Source organism: Chanodichthys erythropterus, chromosome 16 (genome assembly GCF_024489055.1).
Source record: "Chanodichthys erythropterus isolate Z2021 chromosome 16, ASM2448905v1, whole genome shotgun sequence".
NCBI lineage: Eukaryota > Metazoa > Chordata > Actinopteri > Cypriniformes > Xenocyprididae > Chanodichthys > Chanodichthys erythropterus.
In genome coordinates this window covers 41,977,449-41,996,179 of record NC_090236.1, presented here as the reverse complement: position 1 = coordinate 41,996,179, position 18,731 = coordinate 41,977,449, and the positions used below count along the sequence as shown (strand labels likewise).

Sequence of the window (18,731 nt, the reverse complement as noted above, 5' to 3'; positions counted from 1 at the left end):
TGTCTTCAGAACTGTTTTGATGGCTTTTCCTCTTATCTCCAGTGCAGCACTGCTTTGTATATAGTGGTAACCATGGAAACGCTATATCACTGCTGTTCCAGAAGCGCCATCTACTGTCAGAGAGTGACTTTGCATTTCATTGAGATTGTGTTTTGTGCAGGTGTCTTATGTAGCATAATTTCACAAAGCTAAAGTCAGATCAGGCTGTTTTTGCTGTTAATCTTGAAATTATACAATAATTCAAATGAAAAACATGACCATGGTCATGTGCATAACATCTTTGTTGGGATTATGATAAAAATGCAGTGTTTGCCTCTTATATCAAAGAGTTACACATTTTTTTGAACAAATAAACAACAAAAAGATTAAAAAAAATCTGCAACCAGTATCAGAATCTGCCAATTTGCTTCTATTGGCCATGTAAAAAAAAAAATGGTGCATCACAAATAATAATAAAATAATAATAAAAATAAATAAATAAAGGATTATTTAAAAAATTGAATAGTTTTTTTCCCACTGTTTGATGCTAATATTAATGCAGCTATCAGTGCACTAAGGTTAATTATAAACATATGTATACTACGAGTATAAACATATTTATACTAGGGATAGTTCACACAAAATTATCAGATTTTTTTCCAAACCTGTAAAATGTGGTGGTGGAGAGATGCAAAAAACTGTTGAGAAACCATAGGTGAGTCAGCTTTAAATATAGGCCTTCTGTCGAGATTATTGGCTAGATCATTTCATTTCATTTTCTTTATAAACATTATAAATGTTACAAAAAAAACTTTGTTAATAAAACAATTTAAACCACTGTGTCAATTCGGCTCTATACACCCATAAAAGTCAAGTCAAGTCACCTTTATTTATATAGCGCTTTTTACAATGCAGATTGTGTCAAAGCAGCTTTACAGTGATAACTGGTACATAATTTGGCTGCACAGCAGCTCTTAAAGAATAGTGTCAATGCAGGCAGATCAAAGCACTGTTGAATAAATGTCAGGTCAAATGTCAAGAATACTGTTGAATATCAAATGTCAAGTCAAATGTCAAGTGTCCCCAACTAAGCAAGCCAAAGGCGACAGCGGCAAGGAACCCAAACTCCAATAGGTGACATCAGGTGGCAAACAGGTGGCAAATAGGTGTTAAATGGAGAAAAAAAAACCTTGGGAGAAACCAGGCTTAGTCAGGGGGCCAGTTCTCTGACGAACAGTGCTTTGTTACGAATCAGGTTGCTATCATAAGTCTGATAGGATCGCAACAATCAAAGTATTTATTTCAGTTCCATCCAGTTGAGGATCGTATTTATCACGCCAGTATGGGCGGTCTGATGAGGAACTGTGACACTGGCTGTCGATTTCTGCTGATAACAACCTATATTATTAACAATATTTTATTGTTGTTATTTAATATTTTGTTATCCCTCTGATGCACATCTCTACAGATATAAAAATATAATTTAGGAATGGTATATCAATAGTAATTATATATGGATGTGATGTTAAAAGAAACAAATATTGTCTTAATTTGTTTATCAAGATATTGCAATTCTTTACCAACACATAGGTTATGTCTAATAAACTGCAGATATATATTTTGTAACTGATGTAAAAAAAATAAAAATAATAATAATAATAATAATAATAATAATAATAATAACATAAAAAAAATAAAATAAAATAAAAATTGTGGGAAAACAAATCCTGGTGGGTAGAGGTCATTTTTAATTACAGGTTGTAAACTTAAAACAGAACATCAAGTTAATATGGTCATTTGTGTTAAGTATTTCCAAGTATTCCAAAGTATTTAGATTACATTACTAAACTTGAGTAATTTGAGTAAATACTAATCTGTAGTGAAATGCATTCTAAAAGTATCCTAACCCTGATTGTAATATTTCACTGTAACAGTAGTTGAATATATGGACCATTAAGCAAGTCCTAACAGAGCATTCTTTATCAGTAGATAAATCAAAGCACACTTAAAAACCTCAACAAAACAAATATTACAGTGAAACTGAGAGAAATGCCATCATTCATAGAAATGTAAATGTGAACCACTGTAGGACTGCATGTAAGATTATAGTTCTACAGTGTGTTTATTATTAAATTACTGCTGATATGTATGATTAAGTTGCATTATTGCTGATGTTTGAAAATCCAGTGTGTTTTGATGTGGCTAATATGATGTGGCACAAGAACTCTATTGTAAATTGTGTAAATTACATCTGCAGGATGTCTGGCTGTATGGTGACAGAGAAAGGCTGTGGTTTTTTGTCTTCAGCTCTGAGTTCAAACCACTCACATCTGAAAGAGCTGGATCTGAGCTACAATCACCCAGGAGATTCAGGAGTCAAACTGCTCTCTGACAAACTGGACCATCCAAACTGCTCACTGCAGAGACTTGAGTATGTCTAATACTGATATACTAAATGTGTGTGTGCATGATACATATCTACATTAATGTGTGTTTGTGTGTTTATAGTTTGGACCATGGAGGAGAGATCATGATGACAGCAGGACTACGCAAGTGTATGTATCCAATATCTATATATATATATATATATATATATATATATATATATATATATATATATATATATACAGGGTGCGATTTGTGAAAAAAACAGAGGGGGGGATGTTTTGAAAAGTTTTTTTTTTTTTTTTTTTTTAAATTCTAACCTTTTATCAAAATAAAACAATTGAAAATGGGGTGAAACTCTATATTATGAAATAAATGGTCCTCCACACCAAACTTGCTAATCCATGTCTTTATGGACCTTGTTTTGTGCACTGGTGCTCAGTCATGTTGAAGAAGGAAGGGGCCATCCCCAAACTGTTCCCACAAAGTTGGGAGATGAATTTGTCCAAAATGTTTTGGTATTCTAAAGCATTAAAAGTTCCTTTCACTGGAACTAAGGGTTCAAGCCCAACCCCTGAAAAATAACCCTACACAATAATCCCCCTTTACCAAACTTTACACTTGGCACAATGCAGTCAGGCAAGTACCGTTCTCCTGGCAACCACCAAACCCAGACTCGTCTAACGGATTGCCAGACAAAGAAGCGTGATTTGTCACTCCAGAGAACACATTTATATATATATATTTTTTTTAGCACACCAGGGTGACTAGAACATGAAATTTCCAGCCATGATTTCCTATTCCACAGGAGTACAAACATGAGAAAAGACAAATGCTAAATTCCTTTTTGCATTAATCATTCATCACAATGAGAAAAACCAAAGAATATAGTTCAGGGGCCGTATTCACAAAACATCTTAAGAAACTCTTAAAAATATTGGGCGTGTAATAATTTTTGTTTTTAGAGTATTTCACAAAGCATTTTAGCACTAAAAATAAAACCAAATCACAAAATTTTCTTCATGAATGCAATACATTTTGATTTATAGATTTGAATCTATGATGAGGCACCAAAAATAAATCTTTAACAAATAAATAAATATTGTCTGATTACCTGTGACAGTGGTTTTCATGAGTTTACACTTATATAAAATAGTAAAATAGTATAGTAGTAAAATGTATAATAAGTGTATTTGGTGTACTGTCCAAAGGGATTGAGGGCTCCGAGCTTGGAATTTAGCCCAAACCCAAAGTTCCCCCATCTATCCCCAGCCGAGAGTAAGGAGCGGGTTGGCGGAGGGATGCAGAAAACTGATGAAGTAACTACAGGCGAGTCGACTCTCATCCGTGTATATATTCCTCCTCGCGAGCTGATTAGACAGATTGTTTGAATGTGTTCCTCCCAAACTTTGTTTATAAAACATAATTTGTCACTTGAATTCTGAATTCTCTTGAGATGCAGACATCCAAAAGGCGGAGAATTAACTGAATATACTGTATATATAGCCTAAATTTAAAACCTTTATTTGAATATATATAAAAAAAATAATTTTATTTTATAACCTTTATTTTAATATGGAAACATGACATCTCAGTCTACAATATTTCTATGATTAAATCGCTGACTGCTCCCCATCAGCCAATAACTGTGTGTTTACTCCATAGCAACAAGGTCACGCCCGCCCTTACTCTTAGCTTAAGACTTTATTCTATTCCTTAGTAAAAGTTTGTCTCAGCAGCTTTGTGAATAGGTTTTAAGAGAAAACTCTTAGCTAAGAATTTTTACTGCTATTTAGGAGAACTCTTAGTGGTAAGATAAAATGTTTTGTGAATACGGCCCCTGATGTGCAGCAAAAGATTGTTGAGATTCACAAAATATAAAGTGGCTGTAAAAAAAAAAAAAAGGCACATGCATTGAAGAGCCCCATTTCCACCTTCAGGGCAAAAATTAAGAAGTTCCAATCAACTAAAGATGTTACAAATCTGCCTTGAAGAGGACATGTGTCTAAATCGTCCTACTGCACTCTAAAAACTAATTTGGGGACCTTTAGTCATTACTTAAATATATATATTATTGTGAAATAAAAAATCAAGTTCTGAAATGCTGTTAGACTTTTTACTTGTAATTGTTATTTTATTGAGCTTGGATGACACACAAATTATGCCTATTGATTCGATATACTATAATGACTTGTCATAGTTTAACATTTTCAGTTAATCAAAAATGTATTTAATTTTAAGTTCTGTTAATGTAAAATACAATCTGATGACGTGTAAATGTGTTTCATTGTTTTGAGTTGTATGAACACTTCTTTTAATTTAGACAAACTTAAGTTAAGTCGAACTGGGCTGGGATTTATATTTCCCATCATGCTTTGCCCATGGCACCTGAAAGGGAGAGTAAAAGCTAAAAATAAGTGTTATATAATGTTTTTTGCACAATATTAATGGTAAGGGCGATTTAGCAGTAATTACTGTTTTGTTATGCTAATTTAGAAGAGTTTCTGTTAATGTGAGTTTTTGGAGATTTACCATCATGGTGTTAATGTTACTTAGAAATGCGTTTTGTTACTTAGAAAAACGTCTTCACCTTACTTAAAACATTATATTGGATCAACTTAAATAGTTGCATTCATGTTGACAATTATTAAGTTCATGTTACTTAGAAATGTGTTTTTATTGTGGAAAAAAATGTCTTCACCTTACTTAAAACATTATGTTGGATCAACTCAAAATATTGCTTTGAATTAATGTAATTCACCCAATTGGCTTAAGTTAAAAATTCTAGTGGAAAACGTTGACATATTATATTTTTTGTTGAACCAATGTTTAATTTTTTAGAGTGTGTCGGTGAGGAGGAGAGTTTGAGTGGGCAAAGACTCTCCAAGGATCACAGCTGTAGAATTGCAGAAATTAGCATCATGGATTCTAGCAAATACTAACAGATAAAAATCAAAACCTGACCGCTTCTGCTAAAAATCTTAAAATGGGCTGTGGTTGGATCATCCGTCAGGACAATTATCCAAAAACAAAAATTAAATCAACACAAAAATTTGTCACTTAGCACAAAATGAAGCTTCTGCCATGACCATCCCAGTGCCCTGACCTGAACCCTAAAGAAAATGAGTGGAATGAACTGAACAGAAGAAGCACCAGCATGGAGCTGGAATCTGAAGGATCTGGAGAGATTCTGTATGAAGGAATGATCTCTGATCTCTTGTCAGGTGTTCTCCAAACTCATCAGGCATTATAGAAGAAGACTCAGAGGTTTTGTCCAGACATTTTGTCCTCATAAAGTAGGGCTTACCTGAACATACACACATATACCCTCTCACACAAACGTGCTCTTCTCTCTCTTTTTCTCTCTCTCTCTCTCTCTCTCTCTCTCTCACACACACACACATACAGAGACACACTCAAATGCACACACACTGGTCTAGTGACTGTTGTTTTGTTGTTATAGATATTTCTCTCTACTTGTGTTCAGATGCCTGTGATCTCACACTGGATACAAACAGCGCAAACATTCGTCTCATTCTGTCTGAGGAGAACAGGAAGGTGAAGCGTGTGGTACAGGAACAGCCATACCCTGATCATCCAGAGAGATTTGAGGATATTCCTCAGGTTCTGTGTGCAGAGGCTCTGACTGGACGCTGTTACTGGGAGGCTGAATGGAGTGGAAATGCTGAAATATCAGTGGCATATAAAAGAATCAGCAGGAAAGGGTGTATTGATGACTGTTGGTTTGGATTCAGTGACAAATCCTGGAGTCTGTGGTGCTCTGATGAAGGATTCGCCGTCCGTCACAATAATAACTACACTGATTTACCTGCTGCCTGTTCATCCTCTAATAGAGCAGGTGTGTATGTGGACATGTCAGCTGGCACTCTGTCCTTCTACAGCATCTCTGAAACAGACACACTCACACACTTACATACATTCAAAACCAAATTTACTGAACCCCTCTATGCTGGATTTAGGCTTTATTCCTCAGTGTCTCTATGTCAGATTACACAACACACTTGTAAATCCTTTTTCTAACATACACGTGCTGTTACATCCATGGACGTAAAATTACTGTTTATTTGCATTTACAGTGATGCGATGTATGTTGTATTATGTGCTATAGAATGTGCACAGTTCTCTCTCGCTTTCTTTCTGCCTCTCTCCTTCTGGCAGTGCTTAATCAGGGATCAGCTGCAGGAGATTTTGCTGAAGAACAGGAGTGCTTAAATGCTGAAAAAGAAGACAGTGGTGGAAAGCTTCTGTGGTGTGCATGTCATGAAGCTCTGCCGTAGTTATTGTTGCTATTCTGACCTCCGGCTCCTGCCCCAAACAATTTCTGACTGTTGTAGCATTGCCAATAGCTGTTGGCTTGCTGTTGAAATACTTTGTGGAAGAGGAGTTTTCTTTTGAGTGTACAACGAAGAACCCTTTTCAAGCTGCAGGCATTAAGTAAGAAACTTCAGAAGACCTTATACCCTCTAATCAAGGGTTATTATTTTCCCCTTTTATTTGTGAAACTCTGTTTTCTCCTTTTTATCAATTAGCTAGGTAGTAAGGGAAGACTATTTCTTTTTTGGGGGGATTTTCTTTGTTGGGTAAGTTAAGGTCTTTTGAACTGATTCACTCTTGTTTATTTTGCCCTGAATTCCCTTCCCTGAAGTTCTTTGCATCTTTTCATTATTGTTTTACAAATAAAAAACTTTTTCGAGTGTGAACTTTTCTATTGTGATGATTGTGACCCGGGACAGGTGAGGAGGAACACAGCCATTAAAACATAGTTCCTTACCCTTTGATTTTATTCTTGTCACTAACTTTATTCTTGTCAAACCTTAGACTGTTCAGGTCGTGACAATGCACAAAAAGTCATCAGATCTTGCATAATCACATTTGTATTAATTGATTTTAATTAATGATTTTTATTATCTAACAGGATTTGAAATTAACACCCGCCAACCCACCAAATGAGGGTAACGCACATCAATTCACTAGCCAATTCGACAGGTTCATAAATTATGTTCTATCACTTTGCATTCCATATTTATCAGAGCCCTTTGCCCTAAAAGGAGTTCATTAACTCAAACATAAGAAAAACAAAATGTAAACAGGTCGAGAAGGAGTGCCGCACCAAAGATGGATAGAAGATAGCTTATTCTATGACTTAAATAAAGTGCTTCATGTAGCCTTTTTTCATTGTTTTTTTTCCTTATACTGACACCACTTGGTTAATTATTGGAGTGAACTTTTTGTACATATAGTGATTCGATACACTATTTTAAACTGCTACCTTGAACTTGAGAACGCAAGTACAGAAAGACTGGAGTGGTGTTCGAAATGACAGGCCAACTGTGAGATGTCTGAGGTGCAGCGCTTCCTGTCCGGTGTGCTACCAGTTAACACTCCAATCTGTTCTCATAAATGCTGCATGTTCAAGACTTTTGCCCAAAAAGAAACGTCTTTATACACACAGGGACGTTTAAAGCCTGGAACACACCGAGCCGACGCCAACAAACTAGTAGCAACGATAGCAGACTGTCAGCAGCATCTGGGTCTAAAGTTGCCTTGACACACTTTTTTGAATGAATGTCAACAGAGGAGACTATGACTTTTACAATTCCTTCATTCTACACAAAAATAAAACATTATATGAAGAGTTCAGAAGCAAAACCCGCTAAATCCATCAGACTTCTTTTCTTTAAAATGAGCATTTTTTACCAGGCTTTTACGATCAAGTCCAGGAGTTTCATTTTAAAGGTAATGATAAGGTTATTAGCTAGTGAATAAAATAACTTTTTTTCAAAAATGTCACTCTAGACAATTTATTGGTTTTTAACAAGTTAGATTTTCTTTTGCGTCAAAACCAACTAAATCCACTCGTGCTTCTTTTGCAAAAACCTCTAAATCCACCTATTTGGGACAACACATGGTAAATAATTGATAAATCACTAAAGATGCAACTAAAAACCCTGAAAAAGATGAGAGCACTTATCACTTAAAAACTAAACAGTAGACAAACCTCTTTACACAGGGATCTAACACGTCTCTTCTATTCAGCCTCCACTTTTTGCCTCCTCCGTTTATATGGCACAGCTTCCATATGAGACAGAAGAATAGCATCTTTGGCGAAATAGAGCTGTTGTTTGATGTATAATAAATCCGATTCCTTCAAAGTAACGGCAATGCACGAAAAACTGTTATGAGTGCATGATACAATTGCGACCAAGCCATTTCCACTGTAGGCTATTTTGCCTTATGACAGGCAGAGTTTTGAGGTAAATAAAGTTTTCTTCTGCCATTCAATATTAGTAGGACAGGCTGATCCATTTCATCGTACTCCATCTTTTATTTTAAAAATCTCAATCTGAATCTGACTCTAAAAAAATCTCCTCAGTGCGCCGCTATATTGAAACCGCTCGGAATCATATGATTCGTTTCGCGCCTTCTGATTGGTTCTCGGAATATAGCGGCTTTTGCTGCCAAAGAGAAGTGGCGTCTAGAGGCTTTTGCCAACAAACCGATATTTCTGAATGGGCTGACGCTGCGATTTAGAGGATTTGAAGCACGTGATTTGTTGAACATGTACTACGTGCTGTAAGCATTCGTTCAATGTCATTATCTCATTTTTGACAGAGATGGCGTTTAGCGGCATTTGCATCTGAACTCTTCATATATACAGTCAAACGAATATTATTCAGACATTTTTTATATATATTTTTTCTAGTGGGTGCAGCACACTATAGTTCATTTACGTTAAGTGAGGATAGCAAAATAAAGTAAAGTGACATATTATACCCAAACATTCTTCATCCAGTGGACTACCAATAAAATGTATACAAATTTGGAACCAAAATATTTTTCAGACAACTTTACTTTGATGTTTTGCTTATCTTGGTAACAATTTCCAATAAGGTTCATTAATTAACATCAGTTAACTACATTAGTTAACATGAACTGATAATGAAGTACACTTACACAGCATTTGTTAATCTTTGTTAATGTTAATTTCAACATTTACTAATACATTATTAAAATCTTGTAACAGTTTTTTTTATTCGCTTTGGTACTATTTTCACAAGTAAGGTGTACATTTTCAAAACTCTTAGCAATAAATAACAACAGATCATCAAAAGTGCACTTTTTTCAATCATTTTCAATTGTTTTAGTACAATACACAAAATCACTTTTCACTACACAAAATATGATAATGTTTCATCTATATACAGTTGTAAGAAAAAGTATGTGACCCACTTGCAGATTCTGTGAAAATGTGAATAATTTTAACAAAATAAAAATAACATACATTTTGTATGATCTTTCATGTTTAGTACTGTCCTAAGATATTTTACATAAAAGATGTTTATATATATTCCACAAGACACACACACACACACACACACACACAAAAAAAAAACGCATCCAAGATGTAGGTGACTTTGTTTCTTCAGTAGAACACAAATTATTATTTTTAACTGCAACCGCTGCCATCTGTCAGTCAAACAATGTGAGTGAATGGGAATAATCGGTTTAACTGCTCAGAACCGCTTGACTCGGTCACTCATTAAGACAGTGACTTGCTGCCACCCACTGCTAGTTTAGTTTCATATTTAAGGCAAAGTGTAGATAAATTAAGTTATTTTTTCCTAAAAGAAAGAAGCGATTCTGAACTGCCTGAAAAGAGTCAGCTGACAGTATTAATATTTGTGAACAGGAATAGACGCACACATCTGTTAGTTCAACTAAATACATTCACATTATGCAGATTTAATATAAATATCTGATCTATTCATGAGAGAAGCAGATTGTCGAATCTTTACAGGTCAATCAGAAGTGGAGTGACGCTGTATTTAACAGCTCAATATGACAGGAAAGAGCTCTGGATGAGTGATGATGGCGTATCGTACCTAACCCTCCTGCGTGAGCGTCTATGAGTGAAGCGGCCACAGCCGTCCCCGGTCTCAGGCCCAGATCTGCGGCGGCGTCTGTGGTCAGTCCTCGTCCTACAGGAGTCCCGGGACAACAAGTCTGCTCACCTGCAAACCAAACATTATCAATGAACACAACCGGCTGAACACACACACACACCTGAGCCATACTCTCTCCCACCGATCTTAGAGTAACTGTTCTCCATCAGGTCCTCCAGGCCGACGGCGCTCCAGAAGGTGTCGTCCCACCCTTCAGACGGGGAATACGTCCACTTACAGACCAGAGTACACAGAGACCTGCGGCAGGAGAGAAGCTTCATTCATGTGTGGACACGATATGATCAGGTCATGATATGAAAAATATGTTTGTTCGGAGCATTTGACAGCAGATTGTAAGGCACAATTTACTAAAGAGTGTAACAGCAGCTGCATCACAGACCACGAGTAAATGATTTCATAATGCTTTGTCTGTAAATAAAAACACCGGTGCATTTGAGTCCTCCTCTGAATTTCATATTTATGAGTTGCCAATTTATATTCACAACATCAGATGTGTTAAAGTCTATGGTCAGAGCAAGATGGTGATGGATCTTTTCAACAAAAAAAATCTGCAGGATTTTTTTTTTCTCTACTTCTGCAAAAATATTGAATAAATCACGCATGCAGTGTTTTTGCTTTTTTCTGTTTTCATTACATTTATGAATTTGCTGTACATTTGTCATCATTGAACAGCAGCATCAGATTTTTTCATGCAACTTATTAATTTAATTACAACACATTTACTATCAGTCCAGATGCTGCATCTATTGCATCCACCATATTTGCTCACTGACTTAGAAACGATCTATCCGACATGACTTGATCGCTTCTTTACTCAAGAGCAATGATGTTAACCAGTCATAACAGCAGCTGTTTACAGACAAGGCTTAAAAACAGACAGAGTTAAAAAATAATATTTTTTAGTCATACAGTAGGGGCCAAAAGTAATCTTCAGCCTCTATTCAAATTAGGGCTGTCACGATATTAGATTTTTCACACCACGGTTATTGTGGCCAAAAGAATTCACGATATTGATATATTGTGATAACTATAGAATCCTTGGGGGGAAAATGTGTAATCATTTTTATTAATATAAATCATTTTTACTTTGTTTATTTAGTTTTTCTCTTTCAGGGTTGCTGCACATTTTTAAAGTCAAATTTAAGGCTTTTTAAGACCTGAAGAAATAAAAATTAATACTAGCATAGTAGCCTATACATTATGGCTGTTACCAATCAAATGAAATCATTATCAACAAAATCCATCTTTGTAATAGGGGTGACACAGAATGAGAAGTGGCATTAATATATTTAAACAGCATTTACAATTTGTCTAAATAAATTTAATTCAATATTTAAATATGGATTTTTTTCTATTTTAACTTTTTAATTAAAATATCCCTTAAAGCATAACTTTACTCATATAACTTATTATAATATGAAAACATTTGATTTAACGAGGGAAGTATATTTTAACCGTATACTCTCCTGTAGGGGTGATCGGGGCCGATGTGAGCGGACACCAGCTGCCCTGTGAAGAAGAGCAACCGGTCACGTCCCGTATGGTGCTCATCTGTGGGACGTCCTCGTGTCACATGGCTGTGAGCTCCAGTTCCTGTGTGTGTGTGTGTGTGTGTGTGTGTTCAGAGCATGTGACCACCGGCTTGCACGTCTGGCCTGATTTCCACAGAAACCGCTCTCCTCTGGCCGACCAGATGTCACGGGGCTCGGTGAGGAACGCAAATACAAAATAAGAACATGAAGCTCATTATTAGGAGCATTAAAGTGTTTGTGATTACAGATACAATTCATTGTTTTACCTCATTTTTACTGCAGTAAATAGATGTTTGATGTAGTTCCTGCTGGTCTGTGCAGGTTGTGGGACTCACTTTATCACAGACGCTGGATGATTTGGCTCTGCTGTATCTAGCAACTCTTCAGGCCATCGCTGTAAGACACACACACACACACACCACACACACACACATGAATCTGACATGTTAATATGTCTCTGTTGTTTGAAGCTCGGCACCAGACACATCATAGATGCCATGAGAGAGGCAGGACATGACATCACAACCCTCTTCCTGTGCGGGGGGCTGAGCAAGAACGCTCTGTTCGTACAGACACACGCCAACATCACAGGTGAGTGTGATTCATCTGTGCGTCACTGACCTGTGAAGTGTTGAGACCAGCTGATACACTGACGTCACATGACTGTGAACATCACCACACAACTAACATGAGTCTGGTTTGAGTTTGTGTTGGTGGAGGATGTAGAAAGGTCAAGGGTCATAAGCCGTCTGTTAAAGATTTCCACAAATGCACACTGCAGTTCATCACAGGCATTATAATCAACATATATATTATAGATGGTTTTGTAAGATCACCTTAAATGCGACTGATGTAATTTAAAGGGTTAGTTCACCAAAAATGAAAATAATGTTATTAATTACTCACCCTCATGCCGTTCCACACCCATAAGACCTTCGTTCATCTTCAGAACACAAATTAAGATATTTTTGATAAAATCCGACGGCTCAGTGAGGCCTGCATAGCCAGCAATGACATTTCCTCTCTCAAGATCCATTAATGTCCTAAAAACATATTTAAATCAGTTCATGTGAGTACAGTGGTTCAATATTAATATTATAAAGCCACAAGAACATTTTTGGTGCGCCAAAAAAACAAAATAACGACTTATTTAGTGATGAACGATTTCAAAACACTGCTTCAGGAAGCTTCGGAGCGTTATGAATCAGTGTGTTCTGCCTTTCTTTCTAGGAAGCAATGAAGAAGATGACCAGAATCGGGCATGTGGTCAGACCAAACGCTGAGCTAGAAAGGTAGAGTTCAATGATGTTTCTCATGATATAGCTTCAGTACACAGGATCATAAATCAGGATGTTTCTTGCATCAGCACTTCTTTCCTCCTGTACTGGTAAGAATGAATATTCGTCTCTGTAAAGCTTTTACAGAAGGAAGTACGCCGTGTTTCTGCGTCTTTACGATCATCAGAAGGAGTGTGCGGCGCTGATGGAGGATGATGGAGTTTGACACAGATTAAACACAATGCATCAAATGACCAAAAACAGCAGATTTCCATGAATCTGTCCTTTATCTGAACATTATAGCCCTTTACACCTGCACAGGTATTTTACACAAATGAGCAGGAGTGAGGAAACTATACCAGATAAAACCAGTCAAAACCACTTTTGTGTTCGACCATAACTGCAATCAGTGCTGAATTATGCATTTGAGAGCAATAAAAGTCTTTTTAAAAATCAGTTTTGCATGATTTAATATTATTATTGTGTGTGTGTGTGTGTGTGTGTGTGTGTGTGTGTCGCGTCTGGCTTGCTTTGTTGGAGACACGTAATATTCAGCAATACTGATCTATCAGATGAGAACTGACCTGTAGCTGGATGATGACATCACTGTTTTGTGCAGCTTTATTGATAAACTCATGTTTGCTTGTATACTTGTAATTTGCAAATGTGTTATTATTTTGGAATAAATTTAAAATTACTTGATAAAATGCATTAAAAACATCCATTACACTGCAAATGTAAAAATACAAATTAGAATTTTTATTATTATTATTATTATTAAAATAACGTGTAACGGCAACATGAACATTAGTAAAAGAAAAACATCACAATAAAACCCTGTGCTTCTTCTCTTGAGAACAGTGTTTTACGAACAGCTGCTCTCACACACGGCATCACTGAATCCACACATCAGCCGTCCGTACAGCCACTGCTGATGGGGTTTGGCTGTGGTGTGTAACGCAGATACTTCTTCCCGGAGGGCAGGTCTTTGGTGTAAACTCCAGTGGGGAAGAGCGTCATGGCCTCCTGCTCAGGGATGCTGGGCGGCACCATAACACTGTCTCCAGGCTTCAGACAAGAGCAGATGTGAGCGTTACTCTTTACACACTGATGACAGGAACACACAGACTCCAAACAGACCAGGCTTACCTGCCAGTCCACAGGTGTGGCCACACGGTTGTGTGCCGTTAACTGTAGAGAGTCGACCACACGGAGAATCTCGTCAAAGTTACGTCCCGTTGTTGCAGGATAGAGAATGGACAGCTTCAGCTTCTTATCTGGACCAATCACAAATACCTGAATGAAAAGTGCACACGTTAAGAAATCAGTTAGTGCAGGTGATGGCTCTGTCCAAACCAATGTCCCGACCTTTTCAGTTATGTTAAACTGATATCTTATACAGTAAACCACCAAACCAAGCAAAACAGGTTGAAATGCTGCCTAAATACCCAGGAAGCACATGAGTTGTTGAGACTTCCCCTGCTGCTGGTACAGTACGGACCCTAGCTCGGGATCCAGGTGAACGAGGATAGGAGCAGATGTAAAACCCTCTTTAAGTCATTCGAATGCGTTAGCTGCTTTGGGGGTCAGAACAGAGACTTGGGCTTGCCTTGGAGAGATGTGAGCGAGGCTGTTAGGAGACTGTAGATATTGTTATAGCCCAAGAACTGGATGTTAGTCTGATGGAACGAGAGAAAGCTGGTGCTCCCTCAGCTTTTCCAACACCAGCCCTACGTGGTGATGATGTTTGGTCTGGTTCTGGGAGTACACCAAGATATCACTGATGTATTCATAGTGGCCTGAAGGAGTCACGGAAGAGAACTTACATTCGCCACCCTTCCAGATCTGAATGCGGTTGTAGTCGCTGTTCGTTTTTTTGTACAGTCTAAGTAACTCATAATCAGTGATGGAATCACACCCTTGGCGCAGACGAAACAGCTGCTTGTTGGTGGATAAATAAGTAGGCTCACACAGACCACAATCTTGACAGGAAAGATATAATGCCTTTACAAGACCTTTTCGATGGAGACAACAATTGAGATCAACAATAGAGATCAAAGATGGAGACAACACCAGAGACAATGATAGAGATCAACGATGGAGATCAGTAATGGAGTACTGAGAGGTAAGTTCAGAACAAACAAGAGTCTGTATGCTTTTGGACACCAGACACTGACTGATTGGAAATGCAGGGTGTTATTGAGTCCTTGATGTAGCTGTCATTTTGACAGGTGTCTGTGGTTAGAATTTAGATGTATTTGTAGGGAAAGCCGGGCGTGGATGTGACAACCTGCCCCCAACCTTACCCGTGTCCAATTTCAATAGCAAAGTGTTTTACATTACATCATGAAAACAGTAAGTACAATGTACCTAACAACTTACACACACACATATATATATATATATATATATATATATATATATATATACACACACAGTAAAGACAACAAATATAGTTTTTATTGCTGCAAAAATAACAAGCACAAAACAAGGTTTACACTCTTCTCAGGTATGTTGTGTAGGTCCCAGCTACTATTATAGGCCACTACATTCTTTTGTTGGCCATTTTTGTTTGCCATTTGCCATTTTGAAGCTTTATTCATGCGTGCAGTACACTTACACATCGCGCGCTGAGCGGCATCCCGGTCTGATCCTTCTCCTCCGGGTCCAGCATGCCCAGCATCTCGACCAGATGCCTCCGATCATCAGCTATGATTGGGAAAGGAAACTCGCTTCCGGCATCCATGTTATTGTAAGCCATGATGTCCTGAAATCATCCGTCGAGACTGATTAGCAGCACGTCATACAGAGAGACACACTTCAGACTGAAAGAAGCGAACCTTGCTCCAGCTGTGATGGTCTTCGAGGCTGTCGACGGAGAGCGCGATCAGCTTGACATTGCGTCTGCTGAACTCTGGACTGAGTTGAGCTGCTCTGCCGAGTTCAGTGGTGCAGACAGGAGTGAAGTCTCGAGGATGAGAGAACAGGACGCCCCAGCTGATGGAGGAAATAAACTCAGTTCACTCATGGGGAATGGCAGGACTCTGGAAGCCCAATACTGGCACTTAAGAGAAAATAATTATGCTTTGGTCAATTATAATTATGACTTGAAATCATGACATACTAAGCCATATTTATCAAATGAAAAGTCAGATTTTTTATCTCATAAATATGACTTAGTATGTTAGAATTATGACATTATTTAGCAAAGCATGATTTTCTTTTCTTGTGGCAGAAATGGGCTTTTATATATAAGTAAGAATCATATACACATTTTAACATTTCACAGCATTTATTTGCGTTAGGTTTCAGAATCATAGGGTGTCTAACTCTAGCAAAACATTCAGCAGAAAAGGGTCTGATATGACTGACCGCACAACTCAGTGCCTAACCCTTACCCTAACCTCCACCCTAAAGCCAAGTCTTGACCTTCAAACAGAAAGTGAGGACCAGTCAAAAGGTTACTCACTCTGTTCTTTCTCTGATGGTCTAACAGTGATCCTCACAAAGATAACTATACACACTCAGAGTGTGACGAGGACTCAAGGGAACTGGGATTCAGATCCATATGTGTTTATTAAATAATAGCACCAACAGTACTGTTACAAATTCTCTGTGTTTGGACTCGTTATGTTATGTATGTTATGTTGTGTTTTGTGTTTATAGTTCATATTTTTTCAGGTGCTTCCTATTTGCCACACCCCTTATTACCTTGTTTAGTTGGGTTTTCCCTGAGTATTTATAGTCCTTGTGTTCATTCATGGTTATGAGTCATTAACGTTTGTTTGTATGTTGTGCTTCGTGTTTCTTTCCTGAGTCTATAGTTATTAAATTGCTCCTGCATGTAGATCCACTCCTGTGTTTGCTCATTCCACATCCGAACGTTACAAGTACACAGGCAGGTAGGGGTTCAAAACAGAGATATATAAGAAGCAGTAAAGGCAAATCAGCAATAAGGTCATAACAGGCAAAGTATTGGGGCAGGCAGCAAACAAACAGAGTCAATATTCAGGTAAATATCAAGATCAAAAAGACAGCAGCATTAACAGTCCAAAGGGTCAGAACACTGGAAAAACAATGGAGGGAAAACCGCTCAACTTTGTTTGCCATGGCAAAACCTGTGCTCAGCGTTAAAATAGTGTTCGTAACAAAGAGTGTTTTGTCGACTCTGCTCTTTATGTGTGTCAAACTCTGTCAGTGTTTTGGTGTAGATGAAGAGGTGGTAACAGAGGCGTCACGACAGCCTGACCTACAAACACAGTCACCATACAGAAATAGACAAGCTTTGACCATGTACGGTTTTATCAAAGCTGCCTGTCTCGCACATTTTCCATTGTGAGGACATTACGAGAGAAACGTGTGTTATATCCAAGCCACACAATTCACAAACAACCAATACTGAATAATAAGAAGAACACAGAGAAGAGAAAAGAGTGTTAGATGTGACCTCAGGAAGTGACTGTTGAGAATAAAACTGTATATTATAATCTATGATGAACAACACATTTAACAAACAAAACTCTCTCATTTCACAAACATGATCTCATCACTTACGAGTCCCCGAGAAAATCATGCAGTTTCAATCTGCCAAAAGTGGAATCGGCTTCGAAATTGGGAACGATGTCTCCTAACAGCATCCCCGGCATCCTGCAGCATCTCTCTCTCTCTCTGTCTGTGTTGCATGTTGGGAAGTGTGGTGTGGTGTGGTGTGTGGGAGGGTGTAAGAGAGCACTTGATTTGCAAGCATTATTTCTCTACACGTATGGTGATTTACTGGAGTTCTCTCACACATTACAGTTTTTTCCAAACCCAATGACCAGCACCAGTTTCTCAATTCTTGTGTCACTCTTTCTAAACTCTTCACACAGTGATCACACCATCAGTCTATGTGGGATAAACTGTGGATCATTTATCATTGTTTTGGCACAAAACACATTCAATGACGACATCTTTCAAATGACGTGAAGGGATTTATCAAATACACACATACAGTGAAACTCTATGAACCTACAGGCCAGTTTGTACATTTAAAGAAGACCTATTATGCCCTTTTACACAAGTCTTGATGTTGTTTTTGTGCTACTAGAACAGGTTTTTGTGCTACTAGAACAGGTTTTTCTGAATGTTCATTGATTATGCTGGTCTGGTCATGGGAGATGTTGTGAGGCTGTTGTGGTTTAGAAAGATTGTTTTGTGGACAAGAGAACAGTGTTTGAGATGTTCTGACACGTTTGAGCTTGTAACAATCTAACAAAAACAACCATTTCACACATGGCTTCATTCATTACTAATGACAATCATGCAGAAGGGTTCAGTTACTGTAGAAACTTTCCCAGCACTATTAAAATGGTTCAACTTGACTTTAAAATGTTGATTTAGTGAGTCTACATGAGTTGGAGCTGATGGAGATTGTTTGAAGGATGTCAGATCAAATAATGTATGGTTGATGGACATTGATTTTTCAATTGTTTATTGCATTTTCAGCAGGGTTTCATCAGAATCATTTGTCATTGTCTTAATGTGAGCTATATGTGTCATGTTTCACATGTATTTATGTTCTGATTGGACTCTTA

General features: G+C 37.6%; 3 protein-coding genes across 4 annotated transcripts in view; 2 read left to right on the top strand and 1 right to left on the bottom strand.

Moving 5' to 3' along the window:
• LOC137002335 (NLR family CARD domain-containing protein 3-like) overlaps positions 1-7,117 on the top strand; it is a 60,166-nt gene extending 53,049 nt beyond the window's left edge. Inside the window, exons 10-12 of one of the 2 annotated variants that reach the window (XM_067361899.1) lie at positions 2,237-2,410; positions 2,488-2,534; positions 5,852-7,117. In XM_067361899.1, coding sequence (XP_067218000.1) covers positions 2,237-2,410; positions 2,488-2,534; positions 5,852-6,405 — 775 coding nt within the window. In that variant the 3' untranslated portion in view covers positions 6,406-7,117. Of the gene's footprint in view, positions 1-2,236; positions 2,411-2,487; positions 2,537-5,851 lie in introns of those variants that run through there. The other variant, XM_067361898.1, reaches the window with a different exon arrangement.
• Positions 7,118-11,811: 4,694 nt separating this feature from the next.
• LOC137002349 (FGGY carbohydrate kinase domain-containing protein-like) lies at positions 11,812-13,553 on the top strand. Its single transcript, XM_067361920.1, has 5 exons — positions 11,812-12,057; positions 12,203-12,277; positions 12,352-12,472; positions 13,112-13,173; positions 13,297-13,553. Exons 1-4 carry the CDS (start codon positions 11,890-11,892, stop codon positions 13,162-13,164), a joined length of 417 nt encoding a protein of 138 aa, XP_067218021.1. The 5' UTR covers positions 11,812-11,889; the 3' UTR covers positions 13,165-13,173; positions 13,297-13,553.
• A 514-nt stretch (positions 13,554-14,067) lies between these two features.
• LOC137003851 (peroxiredoxin-6-like) lies at positions 14,068-17,813 on the bottom strand. Its single transcript, XM_067364107.1, has 5 exons — positions 17,713-17,813; positions 15,999-16,155; positions 15,779-15,925; positions 14,308-14,454; positions 14,068-14,226 (listed from the first exon to the last, which is right to left on the bottom strand). The coding sequence occupies exons 1-5, from the start codon at positions 17,802-17,804 to the stop codon at positions 14,068-14,070; spliced, it is 702 nt and encodes a 233-aa protein (XP_067220208.1). The 5' UTR covers positions 17,805-17,813.
• Between the last annotated feature and the right edge of the window lie 918 nt (positions 17,814-18,731).

Excerpts from the sequence above, each read along its gene's own strand:
- LOC137003851 (XM_067364107.1), bottom strand. The coding sequence starts at position 17,804 with ATGCCGGGGATGCTGTTAGGAGACATCGTTCCCAATTTCGAAGCCGAT. Across the intron at positions 14,455-15,778 it reads TGCCGCTCAGCGCGCGATGT|GTATTTGTGATTGGTCCAGA; the intron begins GTAAGTGTACTG and ends CTTTTCATTCAG. Across the intron at positions 14,227-14,307 it reads CCACACCTGTGGACTGGCAG|CCTGGAGACAGTGTTATGGT; the intron begins GTAAGCCTGGTC and ends TCTTGTCTGAAG.
- LOC137002349 (XM_067361920.1), top strand. The coding sequence starts at position 11,890 with ATGGTGCTCATCTGTGGGACGTCCTCGTGTCACATGGCTGTGAGCTCC. Across the intron at positions 12,058-12,202 it reads ACCAGATGTCACGGGGCTCG|GTTGTGGGACTCACTTTATC; the intron begins GTGAGGAACGCA and ends TGGTCTGTGCAG. Across the intron at positions 12,278-12,351 it reads CAACTCTTCAGGCCATCGCT|CTCGGCACCAGACACATCAT; the intron begins GTAAGACACACA and ends TGTTGTTTGAAG.